This window comes from Sardina pilchardus, chromosome 6 (genome assembly GCF_963854185.1).
Source record: "Sardina pilchardus chromosome 6, fSarPil1.1, whole genome shotgun sequence".
Classification (NCBI taxonomy): domain Eukaryota; kingdom Metazoa; phylum Chordata; class Actinopteri; order Clupeiformes; family Clupeidae; genus Sardina; species Sardina pilchardus.
Genome location: NC_084999.1, coordinates 14,172,171 through 14,190,002, shown reverse-complemented (window position 1 = coordinate 14,190,002; position 17,832 = coordinate 14,172,171). Strand labels below are relative to the sequence as shown.

The window sequence follows — 17,832 nt, the reverse complement described above, 5'->3', positions numbered from 1 at the left end:
TCTGCATAGGTGTAAGTACATTATCAGAAGGTATAAAATGGTCTTTACGCATATTGACAAAGACATTTATATATTTATCATTATGAACTTCACTTGTGTGCGTCAAAGTTATAATCCACACTTTCATATATGTGTGTTCAAAGTTGTTATTCAGTTTCACATGGGAGCCTCACAGGAACGCTATGCACCAGCAGATAAGAAACTGGGCATGAGCGAGAGGAAGAATTTAGGGAGGTTTCAACCGAAGGTCATGCTGACTTGTAATGCTCTACTTTGTGCTTTTCTTTAATAAAAGAGCCCCTTTGCGTCGGAGAGCTCAGAGACTGTTTTGGAGAGGAGAAGCACTTCCTCTCTGGTCACTCTCTCCTCTCGGCCGGGAGTCATTGCTGAAAACTATACTACTTGTTTGTGGTTCTTGTGTCTTAATATTGGGAAGATTTTCCTGACACATATACTGTACATACATACATTACAAAACAAGATAATAGATCAATCATCATAGATTTACAACTGTGTGTCAGTGTCTGTTCTTCCTGTTTATTCTGACAGGTTTTAAATATATATTTCTTGAAATATCACAAACTGACAGTTAGAGGTTGACCCACATAGCAGTTGCGTCAGACCCACTGTTTGTGTCTTTTCACACCAGACATCTGACTAGGTCTGTTTTTGTACATCCTTTTTACACACCGGACACAGCACGGACCAAAAAGAGAACAGAAAACAGCAGCAGGCGATGTCATTGCTCAGCAGTGTCTTTTTATTCTCAGCTCTGTTAAATGCTTGTCGTTCAGTGCTCTTGCATTGAAAAGCTAGCGAGTCCTTTTTGCTTCGTCTTTGAGTTACTTACACGTTGACTTAAGCCCAGTCCCTTGCCAAATGCACCGGTCTGCACACATCCCACCTGATCACTTATTCAAACTCATCACTGAGGTCCACTAAGCGCTAAAGCAAGGGCCAGCCTTTTTTTTCCAACCCTGCATGGGGGGGAGGGGGGCACCATGAAGGATTGAGAAATCACTAACCGGTGGTGAATACACACACAATCCAGCAGGAGTGTGAAAGCTCGGGATCAGACAGAATGCTCGTGCTGTACAATAAAACGGCACATTAAAGGGCTACACTGTGCCATGAGTTGTACAGGTGTTATCACAGTGGGTACTTTAGCACTTAATGCATAATCAAGTGATCAGTAGCCTACCATGTACATCTAACTCAAGCAAATGGCAATACAACATGCACTTTGAAGTTAGGAACTGAGGTAAAGGCCATGGTGGCTAGGCTTTGGAGAGACAGGGTTAGCATCAGTGACATGTACAATGTGTTTATGCAAGAAGTAGTATAACCAATTACATACTTCACTACAATGCATTAACTTCATGTGTTATGGTACCAATGACTCTCACTAGCTCTCCCACTGGCTGGTTGAATTGTTGGGTTAAATCACCTTATCCAGACAACTAAAATACAAACACTGCTCCTGCCTGATCCTGGATTGCACACCTCTGTAAACAATGTATGTATACAACCGATGCATGCTTAACGACATGTTTAGAAACCTCTCTATAAGAGCCAATGGCAATGTTTCATTCATGTCTTAGTAGACTCCCACATGCTGAATGTGTTCATCTACAACACTATTCCATACTGCAGCCAGTGCTTTTGGCAGAGACGGCAAACATTCTTGCATATAGCCAGCATTTTTTACACACCCTTAACAATTTCCTTTGAGTATAGTATCATAACAATCATATCATAACATCATGTGTAGAGCATTCACTTTTCTTCTTTATTTTTTTTTTTTTTAATGTGATTTCTTGAACACACTGGTGATTTTTCAAAAGAATTTACTTATTGTTTTGAGAACATTATGAAGATGTGGTATGACGAGTAGTTCTGTATTGCATTTATAGAAGCAGGTTGTCTAAGCTGGTTTCGTTTGTTGTGCGCTTACTGCATGTTTAGATCTACGACTTTGTGCAAAGTTGAAAACTGACAGTGACAGATTGAGAAGACATTCGATTCTATGTTTTGAGAAGCTTACTGGAGAAGTTTGGCATTCTTCATGTTGCAGTCAAACAATAAGTTAACTCCTTTTATATAAATAAACATATTCTCATCACAAACACACCAAAATTAATGAGCACACGCCAACATGCTTACAGTATATGGCCACCCGTCACTCTCACACACGCACACGCATATCCAGTCACACATACAGTATAGTAAACACAGGAAAAAAAGAGAAAAAAAGCATTAAATCTTTTCTTTTGCTATCATAAGAATGCTTTCAACCCATCAATACTGCCTGGAGAAACTGCAACAATATCAGACTCTAGTCCTTTAGTTATCATTCAATTATCACATTTGATTAATTTGGGGGCAGATTACACTGAACAGTGTTAAGCTCCAGACAGCATTACGGTTAACATGTCTCGACATTCAGGTGTCATTCGAGAAAGCATTTCAGCAGCATTTCCTCGTCAACAAACATGATCTCCTTATGGCAATATACACACAGGAGGAAATGTACCTATTTTACAATAGTAACAGTAGCATCATAAGAAAAAGTCAACATAAAAAATGCAAATAAATCTGTGTTTTTACCCCATAATAAAATGAAAACGTATTACACAACGTCAAATTAAAACCTGTACAACATAACTAAACATCATGATCTCATTGGCTTTGGCTGTTAAAGACCTGCCCATCAGTGTGACAGTTTCAATCTGTTTCATTAAAAGCTGCTGCAACCTTTTCGACTTTGCTTTGTTTTGCACGGCTGTGCTTTAAGCTCCAAAATAGATTAGGAATATAGGAATTGAGCACCATAGAGAGGTTGGCTTTCGTAGCAATTACTAGCGTGACATCCTTTGTGACCTGTGTAACCGGTAGATTTTGGCACGCGAGAAACAATCTATTCCTGTGAGTTAAAGTACTGCATGGGCTTCTCCCAGGCTACAGCCATTCATCAAGGTGAGAAAGAAATGAAAAAATGAAATAAAACAGTTGAACTGAATTTATTTTGTCCCTTTCCTGAGCAAAATCACTCTCTTCTATGGCATATTTCCTATTAAGCTTTTTTCTTCCAGTTACTCATAGGAACGGGATGCATCATGGACGGTCCTGTGACTGTTGGTAACTATGCATGTTCCTTGTTGATGGTCAGAGACCATACCTAGTAAGCTCAGTGAGACACAAACAACTTGTGGCATCTCAAAACGAATCTTAAATCAGACAAAACACACAGCAAGCCTCCCGCTTCAAGGATCCTTAAAAAAATATTTGAAGCATCAGCACATGGACGTCTTTCTGTGCCTCTGTGCCTATATTTCAAGTGCACATTCATGCTTTTTATTCATGAATTCTTTACCTTCATTATAATCTTGTGTACCCCTGAAAAAGTGTACACCTGAAAAAAACTGAAGGTAGGGAGGGAATAAGGGAACAAACAAACCACTAGCTCACATAATTCATTAAGTTACACAGGCCTTAACAGAAAAATTCAAGCATTTACCAGGACTTGTCAGTAAGGTTTCAGAGAATGCGCAAGCCCTGGGTTTATTTGGGTCAACAGATTTGGCATGTAGGAGCCATCCTACAGCACAAAGTCTATCATTAAGCACAAGTCCAAAATCTTTGGACAGAACAGAAATCTTCTGATCGCCTGACCTGGCTCCATTCGCTCAGATTTAGCTGAGGTTACGGTATACGCACCAGACACCAGACAACTGAGGACAACGATGGGAACTTGCGTCTCTCAGTCCCACCCTGGACAGACCACAGCCTCCGCGTCAGTGTTAACACCAGGCCGCAGAGAAGTGATCTCAACCCGGCGCAGCTCTGGTTCCCATGCCCTTGGGCAACCAACGCCACTCTCTGTGTCATCTCCAGCCTCGCCGTGCCTCTTCATAAAGCATGTGTATTGTATACAGTACCTATGTCCAATACAGCGCTACAGCACACAGGATCCCACACACAGACACAGAGAGTGAGCCAAAGGCCCCGGTGCTGACCTTAGCAAAGGTCCGCACAGCTTTTTACAGGGAGTAGCTATATATATTTTACATTATATACAGCATATATATACACACACACACACACACACATAGATACACACGCACACACACCTCTCTATATATATTATATACATGCACAAGGTGTGATCCAGTGACATATGTACTGAGATGCCAGTGATGTACTGGACACCAAGTGATTATTGGATAATGAAGTGCTTGTAAGTTGAATTGTAGCTTAAATATCAAAGCTTGTATTAACGTTTTTTGTTGGTTATTGCGTCAGACAACTATGAGCCTGAGATGTATGATGCTATTGGTGTTAAATGAAACCTATATGTGCTTTAAGTGATGTGGGGAGAATGAGGTCTCTAAGGTTAAGGGCTTGGATTGCTTTTCAACTTATCATTTTGTGTCATAGCTTCTAAATGAAGCTTCTGACAGCATTTCATGACATACATACAGTGCATACATTACAAATATCAACCTTTATGCTGAGAGGAATAATCCATGTTTTCAGCAACATCTCCAGTCCTTCGATGATGCATTTTGATGAAAATAATTTGTGAAAATAGAACTGTTGATTTATGATGTTCACTAGCATTCCTAGCCATTGTCATTGTCACCAGTGTGCAAAATGTGAGCAAGGGACCATAAAGTCAACCAGCAGGGGGCAGTCTCTGCTTAGATGCTACTTGTATGGTCATACTACATATGCACTCCAGTACCATGAATTGAAACTGTCAACCAAGTTAGCTTCGCCATTCGCTACTATTCATACATACGTTTGATTCCACAAAATAATGTACAGAGTTACCTGCCCTTCAAAAGCTCAGTGGAAGGACATCCCTCCTATGCAAAAGTGGCATGTACTGTATGAGGCACCCACTGGAAGACAAGCCCAAGTGACATGAGGATGGCGCTAATGAAAGAGCACGGGCTGAGGATGGTCTAAGTCTGGTCTTGTCCTCTTCACACTGGGCGGCCTCGTTGACTACTATCTGCCGGAGGCCTCGACAGGCGGAGCCACCGCCCTTTCCGCATCCTCGGCGCCCTCGTCCACGTGGCCTCCAGCGACTCCAGGGACTGGAGAGGGAGATTTACTGAGACAGCAGAGAGAGAGAGAGAGAGAGAGAGAGAGAGAGAGAGAGAGAGGGAGAGGGAGGGAGGGGGGAGTGAGTCAAGCAGATAGCAGGAGTAGGGCAAGAGATGGAAGGAGAGGGGGAGAGGAGTGAAGCAGAGAGGGAGAGGGCAGGGAGGAGAGAGGGAGGAAGAGAAGCACAGAGAGAGGGTGAGGAGGGAGGTGGGCATTGGAGAGAGGAGAGAGAAATAGTCAGCGCCAGCAGACATGAAGGAATGCACAACAGCGCTGGCACGACACATCACGGAGAAACACATCAAACCCCATATGACAAGCTCACCAGTCACCACAGACCAGAAGACAAATAATGGACACGGTGTGTGTGTGTGTGATAGAGAAGCAGAGAACAGCAGAGAAAAGAGGGGAAATACAGAATAAAGAAATAGACAGAAAACAAGACTAAAAGGAGGCAAAGGTCAGTGAAAGCCCAAAAGGAGGACACTGAGACAAATACAGACACAGACACAATACATGGGGATATAAAAGACAGAAAAATAGAGAGAGACAGAGAGAGAGAGCGAGAGAGAGAGAGAAAGAGAGTAAGAGACTACTGGGCCAGATGTACTAACGCTTTTGCACCCACTTCAGACGTATTTGTTGCGCAAGGTGTGTATAAAAAAGCAGGCCGCACTGAGGTAAAAGCGCAGACTGCCTATTGCGGGAGCTGTGACAAATTGCGCTTTTCCGTCTCATGCATATGCCGAGGGTCAGGGGAAAGTGGGAGTTTTGTGTTAAAAGATGGGAGGAGAAGTGTAACATGCACCTAATTAGGTATTCACCTGTATGTACGAAAACTGGCCATGAAAGCGCACGTTTTGTTGCGGTGAAAAATATTTCTGCCTTGTTAAAGCCAATCCAAATTGTGGTTAAATGCGTCAATAACAGAAACTTCCAAAGACAACAGAATCACTATTTAGAGCATCAGTTTTGAGTCTTTATACTATATCAAAAGCAACCTTTACTTCCGTTGGCCTTTCGAATGTCTTACTTTTACTTTCATGTCATCCACTTAAACTTTCCTACCCGCTAGATTTGACCAATCTTCCATAGCCTACGCGCACAAGTCGTTTGAGCAGCACTACTGCTCTTCATTATCTTCCTGCTTGTTGACACGTATCATTTCATGATCGCTAAATGTTTGGTTCCTTTTAATGTTGTCATCGATTAACTTCATTCAACTGCATTTGCGATTTAAGTATGTTGTTCAGCTGTTACCGTTCGTAAATTGCAGTGGGGGGCAGGGGAAGGTGCTGTTTACCCGATGAACTACAGGTTTGATAAATACGACGGTAACTGAAGTGTCACAGCGTGAGGTTTCTGAGGGTTGGCCCTGGTGCTGATAGTGCTACCTTCACAAATGTACGTACATCTGGCCCAGAGAAAGAGAGTGGGGTAAAAAAGAGAGGTATACAGATAGACAGACAGAGATAGGTAGAGAGAGACAAACAGACAGACAGATAGACAACCCACAAGAGAGAAAGGGGGAAACAGATAGGCATTCAGGGAAAGAGAGACTGGAATACACAGCGAGTAGAGAGTAGAGAAAAGAGAGGGAGAGAGAGAAAGAGAGAGAGAGAGAGAGAGAGAGAGAGAGAGAAAGAGGGAGAGAGAGAGTAGGTACCTGTCTCCAGATTGGGTGATGAGCCTCCTGCAGGTCTCCATCTGCACGTCCAGTCCCCGCTTCATGCTGCACATTTCCATGTACTCATGCAGATGCCTGTTCATGTCCGACTTAGCTGTGGCCAACTCCAACTGGAGACGAGGAGAGGGGAGAGGAGAGGGGAAAGGAGACGAGGAGAGGGGAGAGGGGAGGTTAAGGCTCACATATGCACTCATGAATTATATCCATTTGAACTCATACTTCATCTGTATCTGTAAGTCTTCTGAAACTTGACAAAATCAGGATGAAATGAATGCAGAGTACGGAGTGAAGGCATTGCTCATATCCATTTCCATATTTGCCATAAATGAGCCCCTGGAACACTCACACCTCCTTTGTACTATGGAGGGTTCTGGCTCTGTCTAAGTATGCCATCATGGATAGTGATGCTGATGCACATAGAACAAGACAAACAAACAGTTAACACAAAACTGCACAAATGAGAGTCTAGGCATATAACTAGAATAACTAAAGCAACCAAAGGGACAGGGATAGCCAGGCATACCTGGAACACAAGAATACACTGAAAGACACAAGTGCTGCACAGACATACACAAATAGAGAAAGAGAGAGAGAGAGAGAGAGAGAGAGAGAGAGAGAGAGAGAGAGAAAGCAGTCGCCACAGTGTCTCACCTCAATCTGGTCTATGGTCTCCTGATACTCCTTCTCTCTGGATTTGAACAGGCATTCAGTGTCCTTAATCACCTTCTCCAAACACTCCTCCTGCTGTGACAGACAGACACAAAAACCAATAAACTACCAAAGCAAAGTATCAAACCAACTGATGCAGACTATCACAGGCCTGTGTGTGTGTGTGTGTGTGTGTGTGTGTGTGTGTGTGTGTGTGTGTGTGTGTGTGTGTGTGTGTGTGTGCACGCAACAGAGTATATACATAGAAAAGTGCAGTCATGACTGCTCAGTATCAAATGTACACAGATGGCCTGAGGTCATACAGTAAAACATAGGAAGTGATAATGTGTGCTAAATGTGGGATACATGTGAATTCCATGCATTCTCTCAGCATGAGGTGTTCTTTGTGGCTGTGATGCAGGACACATAATATGCCCGTGCTTTCCCTTATTAGATTTCAGGGCTGGAATAAATTTTTTTTTTTAAAAATCCCAAACCGGGAGAGACAAGATTACACTTTGTAAGCATCAGGGCTTAAACAGAGGGGCATGCAATGTGCTTCTGAATGACCCTTTTATTTCCGCCATAACCCTGTCGAGTGTGTGTGACCAAGTGCCTCTTTATTCTCCCGAGACTCTCAAGGGCATATGTTAATCTGCCATTCAGGCCCACGTTGTTTCTGTTATTAATAAACAATTGAATAGAGTGTGCTCTTTGGCTGAAAGGCGAGGCTAGTCGTGAGTGAGGTTGATCTGGAGATGGTGAGAGATGGAGGGATGCAAGAGAAAAAGAGAGAGAGAGGGAGAGAGAGAAAGAGTAGAGTGTGTAGGCTGCTGACGTGAGCTCCCAGGAGGGTAGAGGCATGAAGCTGCTTTTTGACAGGGATTTCGGTTTTTTTTTTTTTTTTTGTCCTGACAATCGCCATCTTAACAACCCTTTAATGGTTTTCCTTAATCTCAGCAGGACTTCGGTAAAGCCACATAAAAGCCCTGCACAATCAGGAGGGACACAAAGCTGTAAGACCTGGCTTTGAGCTTGGGCTCCTCGACAAATCAGCGCTACAGAGCAGGGGAGGGCCAGAGCACTGTGTAAGCTGTCAACCTGCACACGACACAGACTACTGTGCGATTATCCACAAGACACGGCCCATGAAGCAGCCATTTTGACTTGACCAGATAAAGGCTGAAGCACGGACCTGTTTTTCACGAGCTGACAATGGACAACAAACAATTTGGTGAAAGCTGCAAAATGCGCTGCATGTTGTACCCATGATCTGTAAAGGCCTTCACAGTACAACATGCACTGCCCGTAGTCAAAAACTGTTGAACACCAACATCAAAAGCAGAGCATCCTTTTGCAGTATTTAAGGGGTGTTTCTTCACATTCTGCTGATATTTCTATGTCATTTTTAAATGTTTTAACAAAAAAAAAAAACCCTCCACATAGCAGTCTTTTAAGATTTAGAGCTGTCACCTGATATTCAGTGGGTCACATGACCTACACAACTGGCAGTACTGGGTGTACATACCTCGCCCTGTGGGTGTGTTTCAGCAGGCAACGTGCATCCTGGGAAATCCTCCCATAGGAGAAGGGTCTCTTCTGTCTCCTCCCAGGCCAGACTGTCACAGTCATCTTCAAACTCACACTCCCTCCTGGCAAACACACAAGCACACCATTATGACACTGTGGTTGACACATCGGCAACCTATAGACCACGAGACCACGTTGAGACACTCACACAGGAAATAACATCAGATCACTGATCAAAAATGGGAAATTTACAGTCAACTGCATGACCAGGGTACTTACAGTTGACACAACATTCTCTGCATTTCCTCATTTATCTGATTGGCTGAAGCGCTACAGATGTCATCGTCCTTTGCGCCACCCCCATCACTATCCGAGGTGCTCATTGGCTCATCCGTCTCACTGCCACTGACTGGCTGAGGGGTTTGTTTCCGAGCACGACAGTTGATGGCAGACTGAGTGCTGGGCACCTGATGAAATGTTGGAAAAGGGCCAGGCACAACAATATTAAAAACAATACAATTCCATGTAGATATATCATATTTGGGTCACTATTTAGATCACAATTATTTAACACAATTATTAAATGATTTGGAATCATGCTGTAAAGCAAAGGGATTTATAACTCAAGTTTAAAACATTGTTGCAAGATGGGAAGCAGCTTAATTGTTATATTTCTGATTGTGTTTTTTTCATAATTGTTGGAAGTCACAATTGACAATTCGACGATTAATTATTCCAAATCTACAATGTGTTGGAAAAACTTCATCAAGGGAAAAAACCCTGATACAAAATGAAAAAAAAAAAAAGCTAAATGAATGTACTGTATAAAGGGCACATTGACTTTGTGTCAAGGAAAGATGACACTTGTGCCTCACAACAAACTAAAATGGACTAACTAAAATGGACATCACAGCCTGATGCCAAACTGGCAGTACCTGAAACATGCCAGTCATGTCCTCACAGTTCCTCTGCTGGGCCACGTCGCACAAGCGAGCTGTGATGTCGATGCGTCGGCAGATGTCCATGTCCACCTTCATCGCCTTCTCCTGGATCTTGCTTTCCAAGTCCGACAGATTCTTCAACAGAAACAAACAGACCTAAAGGTGAGGTGCATGATTCCACTGCATTACCCTGTTTGTCAAAGTCAGTGACGAGATTTTCACGGTTGTCTACAATGTTTAATCTAGTGTGTCCAGTGCTTGTGCTTACAAATGTGTTAATCTGGCCATTTAAACTAAACGGAATCTGGACTATTCATTTAAATCTTAAGGAAAAGACAGTAGTATGTATACAGCTGTAGTGCATTCTCAAGGAGTGAAAGAAAAAGCAACATTTCAAAACGAAGAGCAGAATAGCAATTTTTCTTTTTTTTTTTTAAGTATATTTTTTGGCCTTTTTGCCTTTCTTAGTATAGGACAGTGAAGTGGTAGACAGGAAACAAGTGGGAGAGAGAGACGGGATGGGATCAGGATATGACCACAGGCCGGATTCGAACCTGGGTCCACGTGGGCGCTCGGACCCGTAAATGGTACGGGCGCTGTAGCCTGCTGCGCCACAGCGCCCCAGCACCCCCCAGAATAGCAATTTTGATTTGCTTTCAATAACACAGACATGGAAGGTTAAGTCCAAAAGTCAAGCCAAAAGGGAGATCAAATATGAATAACATTGTAAACAAACAAATTAGATCTTGTTGAAAGTCACAGAGATAAAGATGTGAGTCTATGGGGAGAAATCCCATGTGTGTCAGACTAGAGGCAGTAATTGACACAAAGATTAGAGCGCTAAGCGCAAACATTTCTGGGAATTTCAACATGACAGTTTGGAAAATGAGTTCTACGAATACAGTACAGAGAGTGTGCATGGTCCAAGGAGGGAGAAGGGCATCTGAAGATGCAGGCAGAGCAAATGTCTGAGAGCCGAACCAAGGACGCAAACACACACACACACACACACACACATGTTTTCAAATATTCATGAGACACGCATGTTGATGGAGGCGAGCTATTGATCGGTGGGCTATACTGATGATAACAAGTACTTGAACTAAAGATCATACAAGGTTTGGTGTAAGGGTGAGCTAATCCCATATATATGGTGTGCATGTACATTGCCCTGTACTGTCAAAACTCCAGAATCTGTATCTATATTTATAAGGTCAATAACACACACCACAGCCCGAACAAATGATTCAACTATTGATTCAACCACGAAAAGTCAAACAGGCAAATGCATGAATGCTTGATGTTACCACTTATAAATACTGTCAAACCAGCCAGTTGTGTCACCGTCACAGTAAAAGTCATTTGCCTCATGCAGAATACTGCTATGACTTTCTTTTCCCTGTGTGCTGTGGAAGCTGCGTCTGGACACTCTGAAATACTCACGTTGCTCATGAGGCCCTTGAAGAGGACGAGCTCGGCCTTCAGCTGCTGGACCCTGAGCGCCAGCTCGTCCTGGCACACCTCGCTCTCCTGCAGGTCCTGTGGGCAGAAGGACACACTGCGGTCAGCATGACGGGACACTACAGAGGCTATTCTACTCTATGGTGCGCACTGCGCAGATCACGCATGAGACCGCTTTGTCTCCAGTACCGATCCTCTCTGAACCCAATTCCACCAATTATTTTTAAAAAAAAATTAAAAAGGCTGAGGAATGGAGGGAGAGTGAAACTCCTGGGACATGAACATGAGCCATATTACCAATGGGCTTAACTTAGTAGGACCAGACTCTGCACTCTATGTAGTAATTATATGAGAGCATGATTTTTTGGTAAGAATGGACAGACAGACAGACCCACTTCCCAAATGATTGACTCTACATTAGCATCAGCCTTGAATCGGAAGAACCATTTTCAACCCTTAAGATCTTTACAAAAAGATCTTTATTCACACAAACACTGATGTGTTTTGTCAGAGGAAACTCCATTTAGTTTATTACAGCTCACAAAGCACAATTAAGTCTACAGTACTCTAAAGTGCTATATAGGTTTTGTGTTCAGCGTTTTGTTTGAGAATTGCAACAGTGATTCAATTCAGATGGCACAGCAAACAGAGAGCTGTGCATACAGTATATTCCGTGCGCTGTTTGTCTTTAAAATGTGTATTTGCTTGCAGTAAGGGACCATAAAAACAAGAAACAGTCCATAAACATCCTGGGCCAAAGAATCAGAATGTGGGAACAATAGGAACTGTAATGTAGGACTTTTCTTTCTGGTGCTTCTGGTTTTCTAGTAGTGAAAACAGAGTGTGTATGACAAGATGATGTGCAGTTTGTCCATGGGCTGATAGGCCAGTAAGCAGATAGCAGGCGCCAGCTTCACAGTCACCTGTCATCGGAGCAGCGACACCGATTCTCAGTTTATTGGTAATATGGAGAAATTCAAGATTGAATGGGTAAACCTCAAAATCAATCATTCCCCAAGCATCTCCCTCTTTGAACAAGCATGATATCACACGCAGAAATAGAACGCTTTCTCACCATTACAGATCATTATTAGACAGAGAGGTGGAAAAATCCAGTTTCAGTGAGTACCACACAACTGTGCCAACCATTAATTTAAACCAGCTGATTCTAATTAGCACAACTCTTCAGCTAGGTAGAGCAGCTAATTGATGAGATCACCTGTCCTAAGTGCACAGGTAGAACCAATACACTCTCTGAAGCTGGAGCTTTCCACCTCTGTTAATAGATTAATAGGAATGTATGTATTTATCTATTTCTTTGTTTATGTATATTGATGAACACACGTGTGCAGAGTTTCACTCACAACTACAGTAAAAAATACTACCACTTCGAGCAAGGATAGCATCACATTCACTAAAACTGTTCATAACTATTTATTTGGCATTACTTCCACTACTTCCTGAAATCGTTGCCAAACAGTTTCCAATGTTTAAAACAGATTCTCTCTCTCTCCAAAAGTTTTAAACATAGTTGCCTGCATCTCGACTTTGGTGTGTGTTTGCACCTCTACCTCCTTAAAACAGATTCTGACCTGATGTTGACCTGAGCCATGGCACGTGCTGTCACCAAAGGTTGTACACAACAAACAGACTAACGCAGGATCAACACTCCTTATCCACTCAACTGATTCAGCACTGGAGCCCGGAAGAAAAAAAAAAGCCTCTAAAAAAGCCTCCCCCGGCGTATTCTTTGGTGTTACATCAGTGGCGAGCATCCCTAAGCTGTTAACATGGGGGCACATGGAGTTAATCAGATTCCAAGTAGGAACAGCTCAGGAAACCGTGCCAAGATACCAAGGAAGGACACCGCAGAGTATGCAACAGGGTGGAGGCCATTGCACCAAACAGCTTAATTACAGATGAATAAAATAGTGTCTGTGTGAGTGTGTTGTGCAGGAAGGGGGGTGCTGGTATCGGAGCTTGTTTGAAAGAGAATAATGCTTTACTCTGTACCTCTTGAAGATCACCAATTCTTTGTTGGAGGTCCACACGCATAGTGTACTCCTCTTCCCATCTGAGAACAAACAAAACAAGAATAAAAACAAACTCTTTTGGACACAGTAAGAAACGTACTAACAGATCTTTTCATCTGAGAATGCTGTGGTTTAAATTTGAACAGAACTTTTTGTTTACACAAGACACATTAAAGTCTTAGATACTGGAATCATGAAATGCTATATTGATAGTACTCCTGTTAAAACCCAGATGAAACGTCCTGACCCTCCTAATGACAACTGATTTGCTGATGAATTGTACGTATATGGCATGTAAATAGTCTGTGAAATACCTGTCTTCATAGTTTGGTCAACACAACAAGAACAAGTGTGCTAGTACTGTATAGACAGAGTGCCAGAGAGAGAGCTTGGTTGTGGCTAGTATTAACCGAGTTAGCCAGCTAGAACCACTCTGTCCTGCTTGGCTAACACGACTTTCGAGTGCTGGCGTACAGTAGCTGCATTCAGAACTGAGCCTACAGACACAGCACAGTCTCTTCACGGCACGCTGCACCCTTACGTAAGGCCTGTTTAACATTCAGCAAGTTGCAGCATTTCTTAAGCTCGTTATCAAGAGTTTGAGGGATGAGAGCTAGGTCAAGGCTAACACTGCTGAGCTGCCAGCTCACAAGTTCACGGGCAGAGACGAATGAGTCAGGTGGGGGGAAAAAAGAGAATAAAACTAAGAAAAAATGTAGATGGGAGGACAACAGGAAGTAGAAAATGAGGAAAGGGAGGAATTTGATACATGAGAGCAGTACTGTATATCGAAGAGAGAGCTTTAACATCCATTTACTGAATCAATCAAATCATGGCATCTTTGCCCCATAGAGACACATGATACATGATAACAGCACAAACAGTCCTGTTAGACCCACATGTATCACATGACAGATTAAAAAGAATAAAATATCAAAATAATTGATCAGAGAGAGAGAGAAAAACAGCTGAAGAGAATGAGAGAGAGAAAGAGAGAGAAAGAGAGAGAGGAGAGAGAGAGAGAGATGGCGTGATGTGGAGTCACCAGCAGGTAGCGAGGGCTAGAGAATGTGCTGCAATGCAGATACAGTGTAGTAGCAGCGCGCTGGTGCGCACGGGAGAGGCCAAGCCAAGGGGAGGACGGCCACTAGAGAGGGACCAGGGAGCGACGGGGGGAGGGGCGGGACAAACACAGCAACCACGGGCCGAGGGAGGGACGTGGGTAGGGCTCCCACAAACGCTTGATCATGGACAAGAGGATAACAGTGTAATATGCAAAACAGAGAGATCACAGAGAGGACACAAGAGAGAGAGAGAACAGGCTGACAATGAATGAGAGTGAGAGAGAGAGAGAAGAAACAGAGAGAAATGGAAGCAGACAGGCATAGACAAAGAGAGAGGTAAATGAAACCTAAACATTAAGAGCTGCTTTCATGTAGAGGAGCAGGCCCGAACAGTACTGTTTGTACTGGCTCATAACATGCACACCTCAGCAGGAATGCCACTATAAATAAAGCACCTATAGGCCCTGCAGACAAACTATGGTGAATCTCTCATTGTAAAGCAGGCCTAGACCCATCACAAAGAAAGGCTGTGTTCATATCACATCCATGACTCACATTAATCATATCAGAGGGCTGTCAAAGATGCTTCACCTACTGTTAAGCTGAAACTACCATTCTTCTTTCCCCCTTCACTGTTTCACCTGTCTGTGTGCCCATACCATATGGTTTTAGACAATAATATCTACTGGGATAGGACAGGGTTACTGTAACTCCTTAAATGAAAAAAAATCTCAATAAAAGTCAATAAAAGTGTTGCTGTGTGTATATGATTGAGGCCGATGGTATATAGGCCTACAGTATGAACTGTCATAGCAAATGTTCATCACTTCCCCCTCAGTATCAAGTCCTAAAGATGAATAGGCAGAAAGGGTAATGGCCTTATAATGACAATCTCCCATTCATTCACATGCCTAATATAGATACAGGATCACAAAAACGCTAACTCATGCCATATGTAACCCAGATCAGAAATAGGCCTACTGTTGGTTATTTGTGGTGCAACTGTGTGCAACAGCAGGTTCAAATGAGCAGCTGTTTATGTCTAATGATAGCATACCAATGTCAGCTGTCTGTGTCTGCGTGCCTCCCTGGCATACTCATAACCTTATGATGTGAGGTGGGTTACTATAATCGGGCCGCTTGATAGTGGCAGGCCTAATAGAAATGTCGAAATGTATCAGATATATGAGTAGATGTTTCCACAGAACTTAGATAACTTGCGCTACAATGCGCAACTTTTTAACAGTCCATTCCAACAGTGCAGAGATGCAAATGTGACCATACAGGCCCTCTCTGTTCAAATGAAATATCCTATATTTAGCTGGGCCAATTGCGTGCTTTGCGCACTCCAAACTCGACTCCAACTAACCACTAGATTCATGGGCTACACAGGCTAAGCGTATAAGCTAATTCGAGTGTCTGCAATGGCAGAATTTTACGGAGCTGCTTCTGTCCAGCACTGCGCGAGCGGACAGCGCTCTGGGACTGAATTTGCTGCTTGTGCCGTGGCCGAGACAGATGGCAAGTTTCTGCTGAGTTCGCTGCGGCAGTGCTTTGACTGGTCTGCAAGTGCAAGGTGTTTACAGCAATACCTATAGCCTACAAATCGATCACTGGATAGGACCTGCACTGTTGCACGTTTCTGGCTAATCCATTTCCTTACACTGACTGTAGTAACCCAGATTAAATAAATGTTAAGCTAAACATATTTACCTGCGTTTGTACTCATCCCTCTCACGCTTCACCTTGCCCAGGACATTGTAGAGGGCCCTTATCTCTGGTGTGATGGTGTCTATCTGGACACCGACCCCATCGGGGTGGATCCATGACACACCAGGACTGGTCACCCTTGTTTCCAAGCCCGATCCAAGTTTGCGGGTATGGTTATACGACCAAATGGTGCCTGGTAGAAATCTTGGTGGAGGATTTGGCGAGGTCCCAGTGTGGGTACTGACGCTGCTGACATTTGGCGCGTTATTGGAGTTGTTGGTGTTGGCGGAGGCCTCTGTCGGAGTTGACAGGCTGACAGTGATCGTCGGATTCGCGTGCGAATAGTTATCTCCAGTTGATGTTTCATCGTCACATTTATTAGTTTCCAGTTTGAGCACAGAGGTGAGGGGCGGTGTAAACAAACTGGTCGGGCGTTTGACAGCATTGTTGGTGTTTAGAAAAGGGAGGGACCCGGGTCTCACTGGGATGGTCCCGACAAACCCAGTCTGTACACCAATCTCCCTGGTATGTCCCCTTCTATCGTCACCGCATCCGTTTTCCCCGCTGTTATTTTCAAGTGCTTGTTGTAATTGTTTCTCCAAAATCTTGTTACGCCTCTCTAGTTCGTGGACCTTAGCTAGAAAACATCGGAAACGCAAATTGAGGGTCTTCAGGACACTGATGTTCGATCCCAGGTCATTTCTTAAAGCCATAGCTGCAGGGGGCTGCGCTGCTGCGCGGTGGAAGGTGTTATTTAGATGCAGGTATGCCAAACCTGACTGGGAGGATGCCGTCAACTCCGGCCCAGAAAATGAGATGTTCTCTAGACCCAGCCCCGATTGCTCGCCGAGGATGATGGAGGGATATGGACCACCAAGAATAGCTTCGGGCAAAAGGCCCGATGGCGAATCCGGATGACTGGGTCCCTCTTGATTGTGTTGCTGTTGTTGGTGAAGAAGCGCGTTCCCTCCCAACAAAGGATTCATGCTACTGTACCTAAAGCGCTGCAGATCTGGCATTAACACTGGCTATGAGGAACAAGCGACTAAATGAAATAAAATCTAACCACGTAGCTACTGTAATACGGTCGAGATTCAACTTAACGCACACGAGATAGCTATCATTTACATTTCATGTGGTTATAAGCCGCCTAAGTAATAAATGGCCTTACTGATTTGTCGTCTGAAGAACTGTGAAACCGTTCTCTACCTTACAATTAGCCTTAGGCTACTCGATTACCGTGTCTTTATAAATAATAGGCTACACCGCAAGCCTTGTCCTTCACACTGACATAAAACAAAAATTAAATCAAGCGTGAATTTGCAAAGCGTTCAATGTACAGCAGATAAATATAATAAAACCGCACTATTCTATGAGCATCGACTTAATGAAATTAAAATAGACTGCTCGGTCGAACGTGCGTCTGCCTTGACTGACTGAAATGAAGAGAGAGCTGCAAGGGTGAATGCAGCATGAGGGATATTCCCGTAAAGGCTCAAGTAGAAGGCGCATATCTATTTTAATTAGCCAATTTGAGCAACTTTCTCTCTCATATAGGCTATATTCAACAAGAGATTTAGTCAACAGTGATCAGAAAATGTGAAAGAGAAATAGTGAAATTAGTGGTGTATTTCTAATCGACACTG

General features: G+C 43.4%; 1 protein-coding gene across 1 annotated transcript; it reads right to left on the bottom strand.

The window, feature by feature from the left end:
• Positions 1–739: 739 nt before the first annotated feature.
• On the bottom strand, positions 740–17,172 carry iffo1b (intermediate filament family orphan 1b). The gene is made up of 9 exons (XM_062537978.1): positions 16,190–17,172; positions 13,393–13,453; positions 11,362–11,457; positions 9,913–10,053; positions 9,257–9,444; positions 8,976–9,099; positions 7,451–7,543; positions 6,779–6,909; positions 740–5,119 (listed from the first exon to the last, which is right to left on the bottom strand). Exons 1-9 carry the CDS (start codon positions 17,170–17,172, stop codon positions 5,014–5,016), a joined length of 1,923 nt encoding a protein of 640 aa, XP_062393962.1. The 3' UTR covers positions 740–5,013.
• Positions 17,173–17,832: the final 660 nt, after the last annotated feature.

What these genes read in the sequence shown, in the direction of transcription:
- iffo1b (XM_062537978.1), bottom strand. Translation starts at nt 17,172, where the DNA reads ATGAATCCTTTGTTGGGAGGGAACGCGCTTCTTCACCAACAACAGCAA. An exon ending in ACATGACTGGCATGTTTCAG is followed by an intron (nt 9,445 to 9,912) that starts GTACTGCCAGTT and finishes ACATTTCATCAG; the next exon opens with GTGCCCAGCACTCAGTCTGC. An exon ending in CAGAGAATGTTGTGTCAACT is followed by an intron (nt 9,100 to 9,256) that starts GTAAGTACCCTG and finishes TGTGTTTGCCAG; the next exon opens with GAGGGAGTGTGAGTTTGAAG.